Raw genomic sequence first — 18,049 nt, 5'->3', positions numbered from 1 at the left:
CAAGCCTTTCTCCCTCCTCCACCCACCTGACCTCACTATCAACTGTTCTTTCTTCACTTGGTGAGTACAGTAACAATTCATTACATTTTCTTGTTTATTTTTAATTGTCAACTTTTTTTACATAAATTTCATTACTGAATGTTTGTTGCTTTTTACTGGACATAAGGATAACACAGTTAGTTCCCAAACTGTATTGCTTAGAAACAGACCAATTAATGTCCTCATTAAGTGTCTGATAATCACAAAGTGATTTACATGTCTGCATCCAGATCTCTACTGTTAGTGTAATGCCGATTTGTATCGTTTTGGAGAACAGTATTTGCTAAATGAATTAATGTAAATCAAGCTAAAATCATGCGTTGATCTTTAAATAAGCAAATTATAGAGTTTCAGTGATATATGACAAAATTGACTTGGAGTTTTTGAGTGGACTGGGAATGCATTATTATTTTCCATTTAAAATAATGGTATCATTTTCAGGAACGTATTCATTCGTTAAATCAAGGGACTGCTGTATCTAATACAGGATGTTGTCACCAATTGCTTTAGACAGCACAACAATAAATTGTACAGTTTAGGCTCACAGGTCACAGTCAAATGTTAGGACAGGACAAGAGCTGTGTGATAATCACTCAGCACTTTGTATGCTTTAAATGTGATAAAAAAAAAAAATCTTATAAATACACAATATAAATGAATACACAAACAAATCCATGAACAGAATCTCATTGTGAATGTTTTAAGTTTTCCTACTCAGGCATCTGACCTCATTTCAAACTACTCACGATTTAAAGCACAGTTACCAACAGTATGAAATCCAGTGAATAGGAAGTGAAGCCTAACCATCCTTTGTTTGATAGCAGAATGTGCAAATGGTTTTTAAATTAGTTATCTGTAAAATCCATACACTTTGTCATTCAATGAGAAATGAGTGAAAATAAAAACAATAAATTAACAAATCAAGCTTGTCTGTCCAGTATTGGCTAAAATATGAGTTTTATTAAAATTTCATTCGTCGCTGTATGTCTTTCGCTCCACAGGGCAAACATGTTACTTCAGAGTTCAGTTACCTTAATTAACAGCACTTCTGTGTACAAAACCAAAGTTTTGACCTTGCTGACTATTAAAGGAGAATTAAATAAACCCACTTGTGGTAACAGATTGTCTCCTCTCCAGTAAATAGAATACATTAATATCATAACAGACAGCAATTAAAGTGTTTATTATTTATGCCACCATTCACACATGCTCACAGTGGTGGGCTAATTCCTGTCACCAGAAGAGCTTTGCTAGTCCCTAATTAAGCTGGAAGGTGTTTCCTCAAGACATTTTTCACTGTGCAGGAGCCCGGAAAGCAGGATTGGGGCACTGAGAGCAAATGAAGCCCTCAAACGAATGCTAAAAGCTCCACATCCACTCCATTCCTGCTCAGAATGTAAACAGCATAAGGGCTACTTGCTGCCGTACTATAAATGAAAACTCATGCACTGAATTGGGGCAGCAGGTGGCATGGTGCTTAGAGCCACTACCTTTGGATTCAAAGGACCCAGGCTTAAATTCCAGTACCTTTGAGCAAAGCACACACCCTAAACTGCCCCAGTAAAATGGGTGGCATGGTGGCACAGTGAGCAGCGCTGCTGTCTCACAGAACCTCGGTGGTGCAAGAGGAGGTGGGTTTCATCCCTGCTTGGTCTGTGCTTGCTGGGTGTGGAATTTGCATGTTCTCCCCTGTGTCTGCGTGGGTTTCCTCCTGCAGTTTAAAGACATGTGGTTCAGGTTCACCCCTAGTGTGTGAGTGACAGAGAGAGTGTGTTCCACTGATGTATGGAGGAGTGACCCATTGTAAGTACTGTATCTAGCAGTATAAGTCCCCTTGGTTTATAAGTGTGGGCTGATAACACTACACAGAGTTCATCGAAAGTTGCTGCAGACAAAAGCATCTGCTAAATAAATTTAATGTAATATTGCAAGTTGCATAGGACAAGAGCTCAATGTGAGGGTCACCTATCATGGGACACAAAGAGCTGCTGTATTCCTGCAGAGTTCGCTGATTGCTCAGACACAGGTGAGGAACAGTGAAGAAGTGAAATGGAGTAAACAAGCAATCCAATCAGGGAGACGGCAGGGGACAATTCACTGCTGCAGAAATGGTGAGAAAATTACACATGCAAAGCAACAACAGCAAATTATACTCAGAATATACGTTGAAATAAAAAGTGATTTATGCAGTCTTACATTATTCAAGGAACATTTTATGCAATAAACATGAGACTTTTGGTTGGAGCTAAAATATATCAACTTCAAATAAAGTGTTAATCAGACATGCAGTATCCAGAGTGATGAGCATACATTGCTTATGGATGGAGAGGTAAATATAAATGGAAACGAATACTAAACGGGCAAAAAAGTCAAGAGTGCCTGTAGCAAACAACACCGACAGGGAAGGACAAAATTAAAGAGGAATGAAGTTTAACGGCACACAACACACAAAGGATTTAGTTTATTAGGGTCGCAAAGCAGGCTTTACTTTCACACGTAAATGCAGACATAAATTCTATTTATTTTGAACAAGAATGTTTTTATTTCGGGCTCAGGCATTCATTAAAAAGCAGAAGTTTATTTTAATGTTAAAATAAATGATCACTCATTAGAATTTTCTTCATATAGATTAAATTGCCAACCTCAAGTGATTTTTGCAGGATTGACAGGCTGTTTTCACAACGGTACTGTGCTTTAAGACATATACCCACAGCTCATAATGCTCAGCAAGATCAATAAAGTAAAACATTCTGCTATGTACTTTAGGGGCTTCATGACCTTATTCCATAATTAACTTGAGCTACATTACCTTTACAATTCCATTGACCACCTTTGCTACATTTATATTATGTATACAATTAGATGACAATTCATCAAAACAGCTTATAACATCTTACAGTTATCTACTGATTTATAGAGCTAGATGAATTTTAGTGTACCAGTACAGGGTAAGTACCTTGCTCAAAGGAAATACAAGTGGAAACAATTCAAACCTGGGTCCTTCGAATCCCTGGGTTCTGATCACAGCGCCACATGCTGCCCTTATTTCAAATGCTTTAGGTGATATTTACACTGTTACAATACTTTACAGGTTACAGGTGGGCACCTCTCTCAGCTAGGCCAGAAAAAAACACACCATGACCACACCAAAATGCAATCATTTGCAGTATGCCCATTTCTTTCAGTTACTAGCAGCATGAAACCAGAATTTATCTTTTGACAAGTGAATGAGAATTAGTTTTATCATTTTAAATCTGGAATGCATACAAAAGCCTGTCCATAGCACAATCGTCGGCAAACATTATAATTTGTCTTTCAAAATGCATTTGATTTGAAGGTGCATTATAAGTATATAATTTCAGCAATTTAATATACAAGCACAAGGCTTAATTCAGGTAAAACAGATTTTCCACTGTGTGCTTTGTGACACTTTTTTGATGAATGAAATTTTCGAAATGTCAGTCAGCTCAGGTCTGTCCCTCATATGACTGCTTTTGAACCTTTGTTATGTACAATAAATGTAACACACAAACTGGGAGCTCTGAAAATGCCGAGTAATATGCAGATGGAGCATTAAATATACAGTTGGCCCTCGGTATTTGTGAGGGGCTGGAGTGCAGCTTCCTCGCAAATCTGAAAATTCCCAAATAATTTTTTGAGCCCCTAGGGTCTAGGGTCTTCACTTTTTTCTTTTTGTACTGTATACAGTGTTGTATACATAAAAATAGAATAACAATGCACATATTATAAGCTTTTGTGAATTGCTGAACATTTCTTTACATTTTCTAGCTTGCAAGCATCTTCTGCGAGGTCGCAAAAGTCCAAAAAAAAAAAAAAAACCCATTTAATTACTGAAGACCAACTCACACATCATCTGAAACCGCTTGTCCCATGTGGCATCACAGGGAGCCAGAGCCTAACCCGGCACCACAGGGCGTAAGGCTGGAGGGGGAAGGGACACACCCAGGACAGGACACCAGTCCGTCACAAGGCACCCCAAGTGGGACTCTAATCCCAGACCCACCGGAGAGCAGGACCCGGTCAAACTCACTGCGCCACCACACCCCCCACAAAGACCAACTCGTGGATAATGAAATTCGTCAATATGAAACTCGCGAATTTGGAGGGACAACTGTACTTTCTTTTACATTTTCACTAGATAAATTCCTCTTTCTTTAAATATGAACAGTGAAATGTAGTAGTAAAAAGAAAGTTCCATTTTCTAACAGGGATGATATCCAACCTCAAAGCACCCCTGCTTTAAGAGCCTTTGTGTAAAAACATTTATTTCAAGATTTTATTACTATTTATTTAGCATCTTAGGGCAAGGATATTACCTCTGATCTCCAGAGAGACTCTGATCAGTTTGTTCAATGTATGAGGAAGACAAATAATCAGATATCCAGTTGGTAACTGTTGTGCTTGTCATTCCTGAAAAGTACTGGGTAATCAAGTAAGTTATGGTTCCAGGGTTAGGGTCAGGAGGTTAGGGCTAACTATGTCTGAATGTAACTATAGTGAATGCTGGCAATAACACATTGGAGCATTCATTATGGTTACATTCAGACATGTGTGTGGATACAACACACAACAATACAAAGAAAATTACAGAGAAACTTAAGTCTAGTTTTTAAAAGATTGTAAAAATCATTTTCATTATCAGACAAATTGTAAATATACAGAAGTGAAAAATACCAGAAATAAATTTATATTGTAAGTGAAAGTAGTTATTGAAACAGATGCGTGCAATTCAAATTAATGAATGCATGAGTGTACTTGTGATGCATTAGTTTAAGGCACCCTGTGTTTTCCTGGTCACGCTGAAGAGTTGCAGCACAAAGGCATGGTGAGATGGGTTTATGTTTAGGAATTGAACAGGTAAAACTGTGCTATTTGGAGTTTAGAGATAAAAGTTCCTCTGAGATTCGGAACAGCCCGATTCTGTCAATGTACCTCCCTCTGTTGGACCCCCCAGCGAGAGCTATTTTACTGCGCTGTAATTGAACAATTAGCCAGTATGAAGAAACACATGAGCTGCTGTCCCACTTTATTCAGAATCTGCATTATGATGTCACACTTCTCACTCCAAGACATCCAGAGAAGCCACAGGCACCTTGACGTTAGAGGGTAACTGGTGGGGTATGAGAAACCACGGGGGTAGAACACTCACCCACATAGAGCTGACTGTAGAGCTCCAGGCGCGTGTGGCCCTGGGGAGGTGCTGGACGCACCTCTCGGTACTGCTGGTCCAGCTGCAGGACGGCCTCCTTCACGTTGCGCTCAGCACTGACCCGGTGCCACTGGTCGTCATTGAGTGCGGTGGGTGACCGCACAGCCAGCTCTACCGGACCATTTCCCACATCAAAGGAAAAGGACACCATGGTGGGCGCTGTGGAGTACAGCACAATTGACTAGTTTCTTAAGTGCCCCTAATTTGTTTCCTTTTTAAAAACTAATCATGATTACTATATTTGCATACTTTTTTAGTGTACTTAATAGGACAATCATTAGTAGCTTTACAATGTACTGCTGAGGTAAAAAAAAAAAAAATCTCATTTACACCGACAATATAAGTGCTTTGGGACTGCACCGAAGATTTAGTAGAGGTTAATAGCAGGGTGTTAAAGAGATTATAATTCTTGCATTAAAAATGGCTTAAATACTAGACAGATCTGACCAGCTATTTCCTTTGTATGCATGCGGTGCTACTCACAGTGGAATAGTCTGCGGCTTAACTTTCTGCATCACAGTGAGCAATGATTTATCAGTAGTATCTGTCAAAAATCTTACATCGTGACCATGCCGTCCAAATCTGCGTATTACCTGTATATTTCACATCTCTCGGGTTATTATAATAAGATGGCTAGCAGTTCTTATAAACTAAACATTTCTTGTGGTCAAACTTTCGAGACAGGATGTTTCTTCTCCTGAATTAATATCCTGAGGAAAATAAGTGGAAAACAACAGCAATTCTTCGGTGGGCTCACCACCTGCCGGAGAGGACATAAGGGGCCGGTGCATTGTGATTTGGGCAGTGGTCGGGGCCGAGTGCCCGGTGGACCCAAACCTCGGACGCCAACTCTGGCTTTTGGGACTTGGAATGTCACCTCACTGGCGGGGAAGGAGCCTGAGCTAGTGCAGGAGGTTGAGAGATACCGTCTAGATATAGTCGGGCTCACTTCCACTCACAGCTTGGGTTCTGGAACCACTCTTCTCGACCAAGGGTGGACTCTCCACTATTCTGGCGTTTCCCAGGGTGAGAGGCGGCGGGCGGGTGTGGGCTTATTAATAGCCCCGCAGTTCAGCCGCCATGTGTTGGAGTCTACCCCGGTGAATGAGAGGGTCGTCTCCCTACGCCTTCGGGTCAGGGAACGGTCTCTCACTGTCGTTTGTGCTTATGCGCCTAGCGGCAGTGTAGAGTACCCGGCCTTTTAAGAGTCCTTGGGGGGCATGCTGGAAAGCGCTCCCACTGGGGACTCTGTCGTTCTACTGGGGGACTTTAACGCCCACGTGGGCAGCGACAGTGACACCTGGAGGGGCGTGATTGGGAGGAACGGCCTCCCTGATCTGAACCTGAGCGGCGAGTTGTTATTGGATTTCTGTGCTAGTCGCGGCTTATCCATAACGAACACCATGTTCATGCATAAGGGTGTCCATCAGTGCACTTGGCACCAGGACACCCTAGGTCGGAGGTCGATGATCGACTTTGTAGTCGTTTCTTCTGACCTTCGGCCATATGTCTTGGACACTCGGGTGAAGAGAGGGGCTGAGCTGTCAACTGATCACCACCTGGTGGTGAGTTGGATTCGATGGCGGGGGAAAAAGCTGGACAGACCTGGCAGGCCCAAATGCATAGTGAGGGTCTGTTGGGAACGTTTGGCGGAGGCCCCTGTCAGAGAGGTCTTCAACTCCCACCTCCGACAGAGCTTCAACCAGGTCCCGAGGGAGGTGGGGGACATTGAGTCCGAATGGACAATGTTCCACGCCTCAACTGTTGGGGCGGCGGTTCGGAGCTGCGGCCATAAGGTCTCCGGCGCCTGTCGCGACGGCAATCCCCAAACACGGTGGTGGACACCAGAGGTAAGGGATGCCGTCAAGCTGAAGAAGGAGTTCTATCGGGCCTGGCTGGCTCATAGGACTCCTGAAGCAGCTGACGGGTACCGGCGGGCCAGACGGAGCGCGGTTCTGGCAGTCGCCGCGGCAAAAACTCGGGCCTGGGAGGAGTTCGGTGAGGCCATTGAGGAAGACTTTCGGTAGGCCTCAAAGAGATTCTGGCAAACCGTCCGGCGACTCAGAAGGGGGAAACAGTGTTCCACCAACACTGTTTACAGTGGAAGTGGTGCGCTGCTGACCTCAACTGAGGATGTCCTCGGGCGGTGGAAGGAGTACTTTGAGAATCTCCTCAATCCCTCCGACACGCCTTCCATAGAGGAAGCTGAGGCCGGGGACTTGGAGGGGGACTCGTCTATTACCCTGGCTGAAATTGCTGAGGTAATCAAAAAAACTCCTCGGTGGCAAGGCTCCGGGGGTGGATGAGATCCGCCCCGAGTTTCTCAAGTCTCTGGATGTTGTGGGGCTGTCTTGGCTGACACGCCAGCATCGCGTGTATTCGGGAACCGTGCCTCTGGACTGGCAGACCGGGGTGGTGGTCCCTCTTTTTAAGAAAGTGATTGTGTTCCAACTACAGGGGGATCACACTCCTTAGCCTCCCTGGGAAAGTCGACGCCGGGGTACTGGAAAGGAGAATCCGACCGATAGTCGAACCTCGGATCCAGGAGGAGCAATGCGGTTTTCGCCCTGGCCGTGGAACACTGGACCAGCTCTATACCCTCACTAGGGTGTTGGAGGGTTCATGGGAGTTTGCCCAACCAGTCCATCTGTGTTTTGTGGACCTGGAGAAGGCATTCAACCATGTCCCTCGTGGCACCCTGTGGGGGGTACTTCAGGATTATGGGGTTCAGGGCTCGTTGCTACGGGCTGTTCGTTCCCTGTATGACCGGAGCAGGAGCTTGGTTCACATTGCCGGCAGTAAGTCAGACCTGTTCCCGGTGCATGTTGGACTCCGCCAGGGCTGCCCTTTGTCACCGATTCTGTTCATTATCTTTATGGACAGAATTTCTATGTGCAGCCAGGGAACGGAGGGTGTCTGTTTTGGTGGCCGCGGGATCTCGTCTCTGCTTTTTGCGGACGATGTGGTCCTGTTGGCTTCATCGAATCAAGACTTACAGCGTGCACTGGAGAGGTTTGCAGCCGAGTGCGAAGCGGCAGGGATGAGAATCAGCACCTCCAAATCCGAGACCATGGTCCTCAGTCGGAAAAAGGTGGATTGCCCCCTCCGGGTTAGGGGGGGAGTTGCTCCCTCAAGTGGAGGAGTTTAAGTATCTCGGGGTTTTGTTCACGAGTGAGGGAAAAATGGAGCGGCAGGTTGACAGACGGATCGGTGCGGCGTCCGCAGTGATGCGGTCGTTGTACCGGTCTGTTGTGGTGAAGAAGGAGCTGAGTCGTAAGGCGAAGCTCTCAATTTACCGGTCGATCTACGTTCCTACCCTCACCTATGGTCATGAACTCTGGATCATGACCGAAAGAATGAGATCGTGGATACAAGCGGCAGAAATGAGTTTCCTCCACAGGGTGGCTGGGCGCACCCTTAGAGATAGGGTGAGGAGCTCAGTCACCCGGGAGGAGCTCGGAGTAGAGCCGCTGCTCCTCCGCATCGAGAGGAGCCAGTTGAGGTGGCTCGGTCATCTGTTCCAGATGCCTCCTGGACGCCTCCCTGGGGAGGTGTTCCGGGCATGTCCCACTGGGAGGAGGCCTCGGGGCAGACCCAGGACACGTTGGGGAGACTATGTCTCCCGGCTGGCCTGGGAACGCCTTGGGGTTCCCCCAGAGGAGCTGGAGGAGGTTTGCGAGGAGAGGGAAGTCTGGGGGGCTCTGCTTAGACTACTGCCCCCGCGACCCGGTCCCGGATAAGCGGAGGAAGATGGATGGATGGATGGATGGACAACAGCAATTGCAGCCTGAGAAGAAAATGCACAAGAAATAACAAAATAGTTTGTGCAAAATAATATTTTCTAACTTCTAACTATGAAATCACAGATGAATCCAGATTTGCATGGAGGGCATTTATACAATCTGCTTCCATAAGTCAAACTAATATGCTCTCTTTTTTGGTTAGTGCAAAACTAGAGCTGCTGCCTTTGGGATCAGAGGTTGCAGGTTTGAATTACACCTCCTGCTCTAGTAACCTCAAGCAAGATACAGACAGCCCTCTACTCACATAAATCTGATTTACGTAAATCCGGATTTCCGTAAAAAATTCCCGACATACACATTATTTATGGATAGCACTTACATAAAAACATCTGAAATACTGTACACTAAGTGCAAGTCGGCATAGCCAGACAAGGTAGGAAGCTGCATCTTCCCAGTTCCCACGTGTTTTGAGCGGTGAACGCATCTCCTCTCGTTAGTGTAGTGCTTTTTTTCACATATTTTTTACCCATTTCATTATTCACAGTGCCTGGCAGTAATCATGCACTTGAGAGATTCACTTACTGCTGAATCTCTGTCCACATTTAAAAAGGGTCTTAAAACTCACCTCTTCTGGACTCACTTTAACAATGATATCATGCCATTAAACAATGAATAAACCTTCACGCAACTACTCCTGTAATGTAGCATAAATGTTTATATATATATATATATATATAAAAAAAATACTAGGAAGGAATCATTGATATTCGGATAAAGTTTTATACAGCCACTCGTGCAATGTACATCGATTCAAATGGTGGGAAGAAACAAACTAACTTTACTTAAGAATTACGTGTCTGCATTTAAATATCTCTTTCTGCTAATGTAATGCACACCTTGTATTTTCTGTGAGATGTATGTCGCTCTGGAGAAAAGTGTCTGCTAAATGAATATACATGTAAATGCAGCAATTGATTTGGAGATGAAATTGAAAATAATAAGGACATAGAGTTAAGAGAGAGATATAGAGTTAGTAGAGCTATAGAATAATAGAGTTCATCGGAAGTCGCTTTGGAGAAAAGCGTCTGCTAAATAAATAAATGTAAACCTGATGAAATGACTTTGCAGGCGATCCTAGAGACAGCCATCCATCAGAAAATGTCAGGTCCCTGGGGGACCATGTCATAGGAGTGCCTGTTGGGGTAGCTGTGAACCTGAGTGTCATGTTGACCTGCAGCATGTCACTACCCAATACCCCCCGGCCAAGAACCGCAGAGCATAATCCCCCTCCAGGGACTGTCGAAAGCACTCAGCCAACTTGCCATGGCCACATCCTCTGCTTGCTTGTCTGTCACTTGCTGTTTCCCTTTTATTGACACACAGGAGTCTCCAGAGGACCTCACTTGTGCAGCACTTCCGGGTCTGGCCCATTTGTAGTCACTCCATACCGTACCCTCACAGCACTTAAATCCATAGCAATTGCCATGATTGTGAGGCCCTGGCTGCATACAGTGACATTTCAATATGAAGGATTAAGATGGTTTCCTCTTATGGGCAGTCATTTCGGTGCTTATTTCTTTCCTTGAATCTGTATTACATTAATTTCTATCTCTGTCACCTAATGGGCTTTGGAGTCAGGGTAGTTAAGAGGATTGTCACTTTGTTGTTTACAAAAATTGAGCTTTCCCCTCAGCAGATGACAGAGTCTGCAGTAGCGCTCTGATGGTGCCACAATCAGCACAATAGCAAAGCCCTTCTTTTGCCACTAGCAAACTCCAGGCACACCGGATGTGGATGTACTTATCCTAAATTGCTCCAGTAAAATTTCCCAGCTGTATAAATCGGTGAATAGTTGTAAGCTTGTGATAATTCTAACCTTAACATTATAAGTCGCTTTGGAGAGAAGTGTCAGCGAAATGAATAAATGTAAATATATGTAATGTAAATGTAATGAGGACCCTAGCCCATCAGCAAGAACACTTCCATTATACCCCAGTGTCATGTGCATGGTGAAAAGTAAATGGATAACAGGGAGCTGAAAGACTTATGGTTTAGTTATGCGGGCTGAAAGTGCAATTGAAGTGAAAACGTCCAATGGGCTGAGTAGCCCCTGTTTCTCGGATCCTCCATTGCTAGCAAAAGGATTTTCTTTTCTCGGACACAGAATATTATGGCTCCAGTGTAGGAGATCCTTGGCTAACTGAAGACTGGTCAGGAACCTCCAAAACATTACAGTGAGCTGGAACTAAATCAGCAACATGTGGTGTCCTCAAGAAAGATTTTTCCAGGCACAAAGGGTTTGGATTTTGCTTGGTTTATTTGGATTCCTTTGTATCCAATGAGCACCAGTTTTGCTTCTTTGCTTCCAGACAGAATTTTTTGATCAGAATATGTTTTGATAAGAAATATACTGGAATTATTCTGTATCTTCTCTGTATTACATAACAGCTCATAGGAAAATGCCAACATACAAATGTAGAAAGACTCCAATACTCTCTCACACACACACACACACACACACACACACACACACACACACACACCTTCTGAACTGCTACTCTATCAGAAAATAAGCACTTCAATAGTATTCTTGCTGGATTACACATGTCTTTAAAGAGGTGGTGTAACTCAGACAATTTTATGAATTATTAATAGCGCAGTATAATTACAACATGCATAAAGTCATATGAAGGAAATAGAAAATAAATGCACCTGTACATTGTTAGAAGAATTCAAATTATAAATTCATTTTCAAACATTTCAGATTTTGTTTTTAATTGTACTTTCTTCCTCTCTATTTTCTGAAATTTCTCTGCTGTGGAACTATAATGGCCTACATTTCTATTCTGTACCTGCAGAATGCAATGAAAAGTGGGAGGGAGCGGTGGTTTTCAGCACCCCGTGAATCTTCCAGGCAGAGTGTTTTTAGTTATAACCTATATCCAAAACTTTTACAGGAACCAGCAATTATCCATCAAGAATGGTGAGGAGAATAAATTGAAGTTCAAGTATTGGACCTTGTGGTACACCTCTTAGCGAATTCTGTAGACTTTGGTCAGGGTACTCAGAGTCCCCTTGTCATGCAGTGAAGTCACTGAGAAAGATCGGTGCAAACAGGCCTCTTGCATGGATTTCAAGACAGTAGTTACCAAATCGAAAGCATCTCCATCATCAGTATGACCTGTTTAAAAAGCAAAATGCAACAGATGGTGGGGTCAAAAGAATGATCCTATTAAAGTGGGGAAAAAAAACACATGAGGTCAGAATGACCTTGTCAAGTGATTCTAAATAGTTGGAGATTGATGTGTGTTAACAACTGAGAAAGAAAATAGGCAGAAATGAAAGGTGATTTTCTGCAGTGTCTCCCACTCTTTAAAGAGTAAGTCTATAAAAAACACATCATGCTCTTCCTAGCAGGTAAATGAACAAATTAAGGTTAGTGAGAAATTGGTAAGGTTATAAAAACAGTTTGTAATCAGTTAATAAAATACCACTACACATTTTAAACTGAAATGACCTGACATTCATTTATTAACAGAACACAAAATTAGTCTGCAAGGGTCTATGTTGCTGTATTTAAGTCTTTCTTACCCAGCCTACTGCCTCCTTTATCTTCACTGCCATTTAGATATACATACTTTGTAGTGTGACATCTACATTATGAATCTTGAGCAGATTTATAATACTCTCATTAACAAACTGATAAAACAGCTCTTAACCAAAACTGATGAATTATTAACTCTCTGTAATAGAGAGATAGGATGAGAAATGTATATTCATAAATTTAATAGAAAGAAAAAGCATTGAAAAGATAAGTACCAGTTACTTTTAAAATGTAATGTAAAAAGCCTTTACTTCAGTATAATAACATTAGATCATTTAATTGGTATTCTTTCATATTATGAAATAAGTATCCAGTGCCATGTTATCTTTTTTTGTGTAAAGTTGTTGTTTGTGGTTAGATGATATTTGAAAGCAATGAAACATTCAGACTGTATGTGTGCAGAAATTAAAATCTGGGTCCAGTTCAGAGCTGGGGCAAAGCACGCATGATCATTCCTGACTACAACAGTGCAGAGGCTCAATAAATTATCTCCCATCCGAAATGTGAAGCTCAGTCACACCTCGACATAAAACATGAATATTCAGAACCATCTCGATGTCCCTATAATGAGGTTCCTTGTCCCAGGGCCACAGCAGTCCCAGGACACTCCTCTTTATAGAGCCAGTCTGGGAGGGGTGGCAGGGTGGCACATTCAGTCCCCTCGACTGGAGCATCTCAGCCACAACCCAGCAAGACTGTCGGTCTGCTGCCTATGCCTCTGGTGCCAGCCAGCGGCGGGCAACAGATGGCGCCAAAACAACTTCAAGCAATCTGGTCCAGGATTCAGCAACGGGGGAGTACAGAAAAAAAAAAAAAAAATAAAAAGCTGGAGGACCTCCATAAGCAGGAGCTTTTTAAAAATAAATCTATTGCAATTAACAGGGCACTCACAGGTATTTTTCAATGCATCTCACTAATGCAAAGTGGAACAGTTGTACAGCGAGTAGTACTGCTGTCTTGCAGCACCTGGGTGGTGTGAGAGGACATGGGTTTGAGCCTGCTCAGTCTATGTGTAGTTTGCATGTTCTCCCCATGTCTGCGTGGGTTTCCTCTGGGTGCTCTGGTTTCCTCCCACACTGCAAAGACATGCTGTTCAGGTTCACCCATAGTGTGTGACAGCGAGATAGAGTAAGCCACTGATGTATGGATGAGTGATCCATTCTAAGTAGTGTATCTAGCTGTCACTGGCGTGCCTGACGACCACGTTCCTAACAACTGCACACTTCAGACAAAAGCATCTGCTAAAGAAATAAATGTAAAAATACAATGCAACATCCAGTCAAAAGCTACATACCAAACTGAAGCTACAAAATTTTTGGTGATCCAGAGACTGCACATTCTTTTCATTTTGGTTTCTTGTGAGTGCTCTGGTTTCCTCTTACAGCCAAAAGATGCATTTAAGTTAAATTGGGGAATTTAAACTGTCCTTAGTGTTCCCAGCACTGACTCAGAACCAACAAGCCCCTTTACTGGATATGTGACATGTGAAGATGGATGGATGTTAAGAGGTCAGTGAAGTCTGCTCAGTGTCCTACAACCAGGGAAGTACATAATTTATGAGTTACACGCTGCAAAATCTGTCTTTACACCAAGTTCATGGAAAGAATCTTCAAGTTAAAACGATTTCATTTGGCTCTACCACCCACACTGATGCATTATGATACATGCCAGTTTAGCTTATCTGTACCGCAGAGACCATGCAATGTTTCGTTTCCCGTGATCCCTTGCAAGTGTACCTTATGATAAGGTGGTGAGCAGTGCATCCAGGCTGCCACTTCATGCTGCCCAGCTCATCTCCCTGCCCTCTCTTTTGTCCATGCTCTCAAGGCCTAACTGATCAACTGATTGATTGACTGATGGTCTGCCACAGTAACACCCTCCTCTGCTACCTGTTGCTTGCCTCGCTTGCTCCATTACAAATCTGAATTCAATCTCAATCCCTCCCTGCTCAGCACCTGCTCTGGCCTTATAATTAAGAGCCTTTACTTTTGCCAGATTGACAGATATGTGCAAAATTAGTGATGGACAGACTTATCTGTGAGGAGCCTTACTGCAAAACCACCAGGAGGAGTCAAGGAAGAGTGTGATGGGTAACTTTTACTGAAACAATTCAGGATAAGATTTGATCCCTTCAAGCCTGAAGGCGGAAGCTATAACCAAAGGACACCCCCCCCCCCGACTTGCTTTTGAGATTGTTACAATTGTTGTACCCAGTAACAAGCAATGGTTTGAATTCTCTGTGGGCTTTCCAGGAAACATAGTACTAGAGATAGTAGTACTAGTAGTTTGTAGGGCATAAGCATCCCAGGAAAAAAACTTCAGCTGGGACAACCAGAATGTTCTGGCCTGATCTAGGAAAAGGCAACGAAAGACTTTCTGGAAGCTTGGTTCTCCAGACTGAATTCACCTAACTGGAATGTGGATTTGGATGGTTGTTCCAGAATGCTGAAAAATGAGAGCTTTACCAGACTAGACAGGTCCAACATAAATTGAACCCTAAAGGTCAGCAGGGAAAGGTGAAGGTCAGTCATAATGTGATGAAGCAATCACAACAAATCCAGTAACTGTGTTCTTTTGCCAATTTGAACCTTTTATCTTTTTGCAAGGTTCAGCTATGGCTTTTGCCTCTAAGGCCAGCATCCCAGAGTCGTCTTTTGACTGTTGCAGACACCACTATTTGACATGTACTGTTCAGTGAAGAAGTCTACTGAGAACCTGCAAGCTGTCTGTTTCTCAATTTATAGACTCTGATGTACGTATCCTTTTGTCCAGTTGTGCATCTGGGCCTTCTGCTTCTTTTTATATGCTGGTTAGATCCAGTTTGTCCATTTCTCCAAAGGCAGTAGTGGATACCTGAAATCTTCAGTTTCATGAAACATTAGAAATGGCTACATTTTTTAGATCAGTTTAATGGTACCACTTCAAAATTTCTGGGTGATTCAAAGCTTTTGAGTGCTAGTTTGTGAGTATACACACACACACAGAGATGTCTTCCTACTGCCCCTTTTTCATTTTGCGCACACTGAAAACTTCACCTCAGTTGGTAGATTCTACACTCAAATTGCCAAGTTTGCTTGTCTTCTGAACACCAGACATTAGGCCTTTACTTTACCACCTATAAATTTCCCATTATCCCTGGGACAGCAGTTATTTCACAATCGACTTGCACATTGTTGTAATGCCACTGCAACTTTATTTCACCTGAGCTTTATCCATGAAGATTTTCTTTAAGGTCATAGCAATTTTCTATACTGCTGATATCAAACTATGGAGATTCTGTAAAGAGGTATAACCTACTTTGTAGAGGACAAGAGGGGGCTCTGAAGATGAACCACAATGTTCTATAGTGGGTACTACCACTATTACTGTAAACACACACACACTCTCTACAAGCACCTAGCCCAAACAGGGTCACGGTGAGCTGGAGCCTAACCCGGCAATACAGGGTGTAGGGCTGGAAGCGAAGGGGATACACCCAGGGCAGGACACCAGTCCACCACAAGGCACCCCAAGCAAGACTTGAACCCCAGACCCACCACAGAGCACGTCCTAGAAACCCACTGTGTCACTGCATGCCCCTTACTGCAAAAAACTTTTTTATATTATTTGAGGTTTATCCCTGTATGTTTGCAGTTTGTTACTTAAGAATAACTCACATTTCAGTTCCAGGCGGATGAAGTCAGTGTTTCCCAAGTTCTCCAGGAAGACGCCGTATGGTGCTGAAGTCTTGAAATAGAAGGAGATGTCAGCACTAGTCTCCCCTTGAAAAGTGGAGAAGTGTAGGTAGGAGGAGGGGGTAGTGAACGATGCTGCATTCCAATAGTTCCCTGTTAAAAACATGCAAAAAAAAAAAGGAAATATGTCATTTGCTGAAAGAGCTATGATACACTATGTATCCCAGAAAAGGCTTGTTCGCAGGATATTGTAATGACCCTTAAGTCACAGTTGAGTGCTTGATTCTTTTCGTGAAGCAGTGAGGTGATTGCCCATGGCACAGAAAGCTGGGGTTTGAGTCTCGCCAAGATTTGACACCCCCATGAACACCATCATTTGTTTTGGGGACAACGCAGAAGACAACAGCAGGGTTCTTTACTGGGTAGCTGATGGAGACAGCTCTCTGCAAACAGTTATCAGTCTGAGTTATTCAGGAATTTCTTCATGAGGTACAGATGTGCATGGGAAGCTTATTACTGCAAATTCTCGCGCTACATTTCCCATTACAGTTCATGTCTGAAGACGCAATGAGAATATGACTGAAGCACTGCTGTAAGAAAGATCATTGGACATAGACGGCAAAGACATTATTTATTGTGAATTAAATTGAGTGCAAATGAGAAAAAATATCTAAAATCGTCTTTTCTGTCATCACATAGACATAAATGACAGCTTCTGCAGAACACTTTTTGGAGCAAGTATTTGCAAGAGAATTGCATCTTTGAAAAAAGATGCCACCTTTGATTGTGCTCTGTCATATAAGAAGTTTTTTAGGGCCTGCAGAACTTACTAAATTATCCTGTTGCAAAATATTAAAAAAGACCAGAAAACTCCTGGATGTCCCATTGTGCTGTTATTGCATACGATTAAGCAGTTATTTATGGCTGCATGCCTCAATGGACCGACAAAAGACTCCTGACAAAAATGCATAAACCACGAAGCTTCCCTCCTCAGCTGTCTCAAGGATAAAATCAGCCTTCACCCCAAATTAGGTCCTGCATCAGTCTTTCATTTCGACCCCCCTGTGAACATTTTACTTCGTCCATTCTGCAGCTGTGGACCCTGCGATCCAATCCCAGAGGCAAACGCGTAATTTTTAAGCACCGCTATGATGATTAATGATTATTACTACACTGGTTACTGACACTACCTATAAATGCAAAGCCTGGAATTCACAGCTTGTTGAGTTGGAGAAAAAGTTCTTAAGCAGATTTATGTCCAACCTTCCAAAATCCCTATTTGTGATCAGCTCATTTCCATATTTTCTGTTGAAAATGTGGGCTGTGTAAAATGCTGTGCTACACACTCCACTAGGCTGCCTGCATGACATTGTGGAAGAATAGCCCCTGGCTTTTAATAATTCTCTTTAATAAATTGTCTTTTAATAATTCTATTTAATTATTTTATATTCTTTCATTATTTAATACAGCCAAGCAACAAAGTTTGGACTTTTTGGAATTCCAGCTGAAAGCAAACTGGTCAGCAGAATGTAATCACTGAATTTCACTTAGCTTGGCAGTGACTCTTGAAGTAAGCAACCTTAGAATTTAACAGAACACAAACAGGAAAAATTGTTGGGTTTCATAGTCCTGTAAGTGTCAAAACAACTATGTCCTGACATAACTAGTACATTTCAGCTTGGACATTAAAACTGGACATTTTATTTTGTTCAATAGCACTGTAAGTCTGATTCAGCTGTTGAAATAAAATGGCAAGGAG

The 18,049-nt window shown here is 42.8% G+C and overlaps 1 protein-coding gene across 4 annotated transcripts in view; it reads right to left on the bottom strand.

Moving 5' to 3' along the window:
* Positions 1-18,049, bottom strand: part of LOC108919681 (contactin-associated protein-like 2) — a 392,807-nt gene that overhangs the window by 31,079 nt on the left and 343,679 nt on the right. For all 4 annotated transcript variants that reach the window (XM_018727885.2, XM_029258941.1, XM_029258940.1 and 1 more), the window contains exons 16-17: positions 16,273-16,443; positions 5,210-5,428 (exon numbers count right to left, since the gene is read on the bottom strand). In XM_018727885.2, the coding sequence (XP_018583401.2) occupies positions 5,210-5,428; positions 16,273-16,443 (390 nt within the window). The remainder of the gene's footprint in view (positions 1-5,209; positions 5,429-16,272; positions 16,444-18,049) is intronic.

This window comes from Scleropages formosus, chromosome 16 (assembly GCF_900964775.1).
Source record: "Scleropages formosus chromosome 16, fSclFor1.1, whole genome shotgun sequence".
Classification (NCBI taxonomy): Eukaryota; Metazoa; Chordata; class Actinopteri; order Osteoglossiformes; family Osteoglossidae; genus Scleropages; species Scleropages formosus.
Note: the sequence above shows the minus strand (reverse complement) of the source record. Positions and strands in the feature narration are given on the sequence as shown.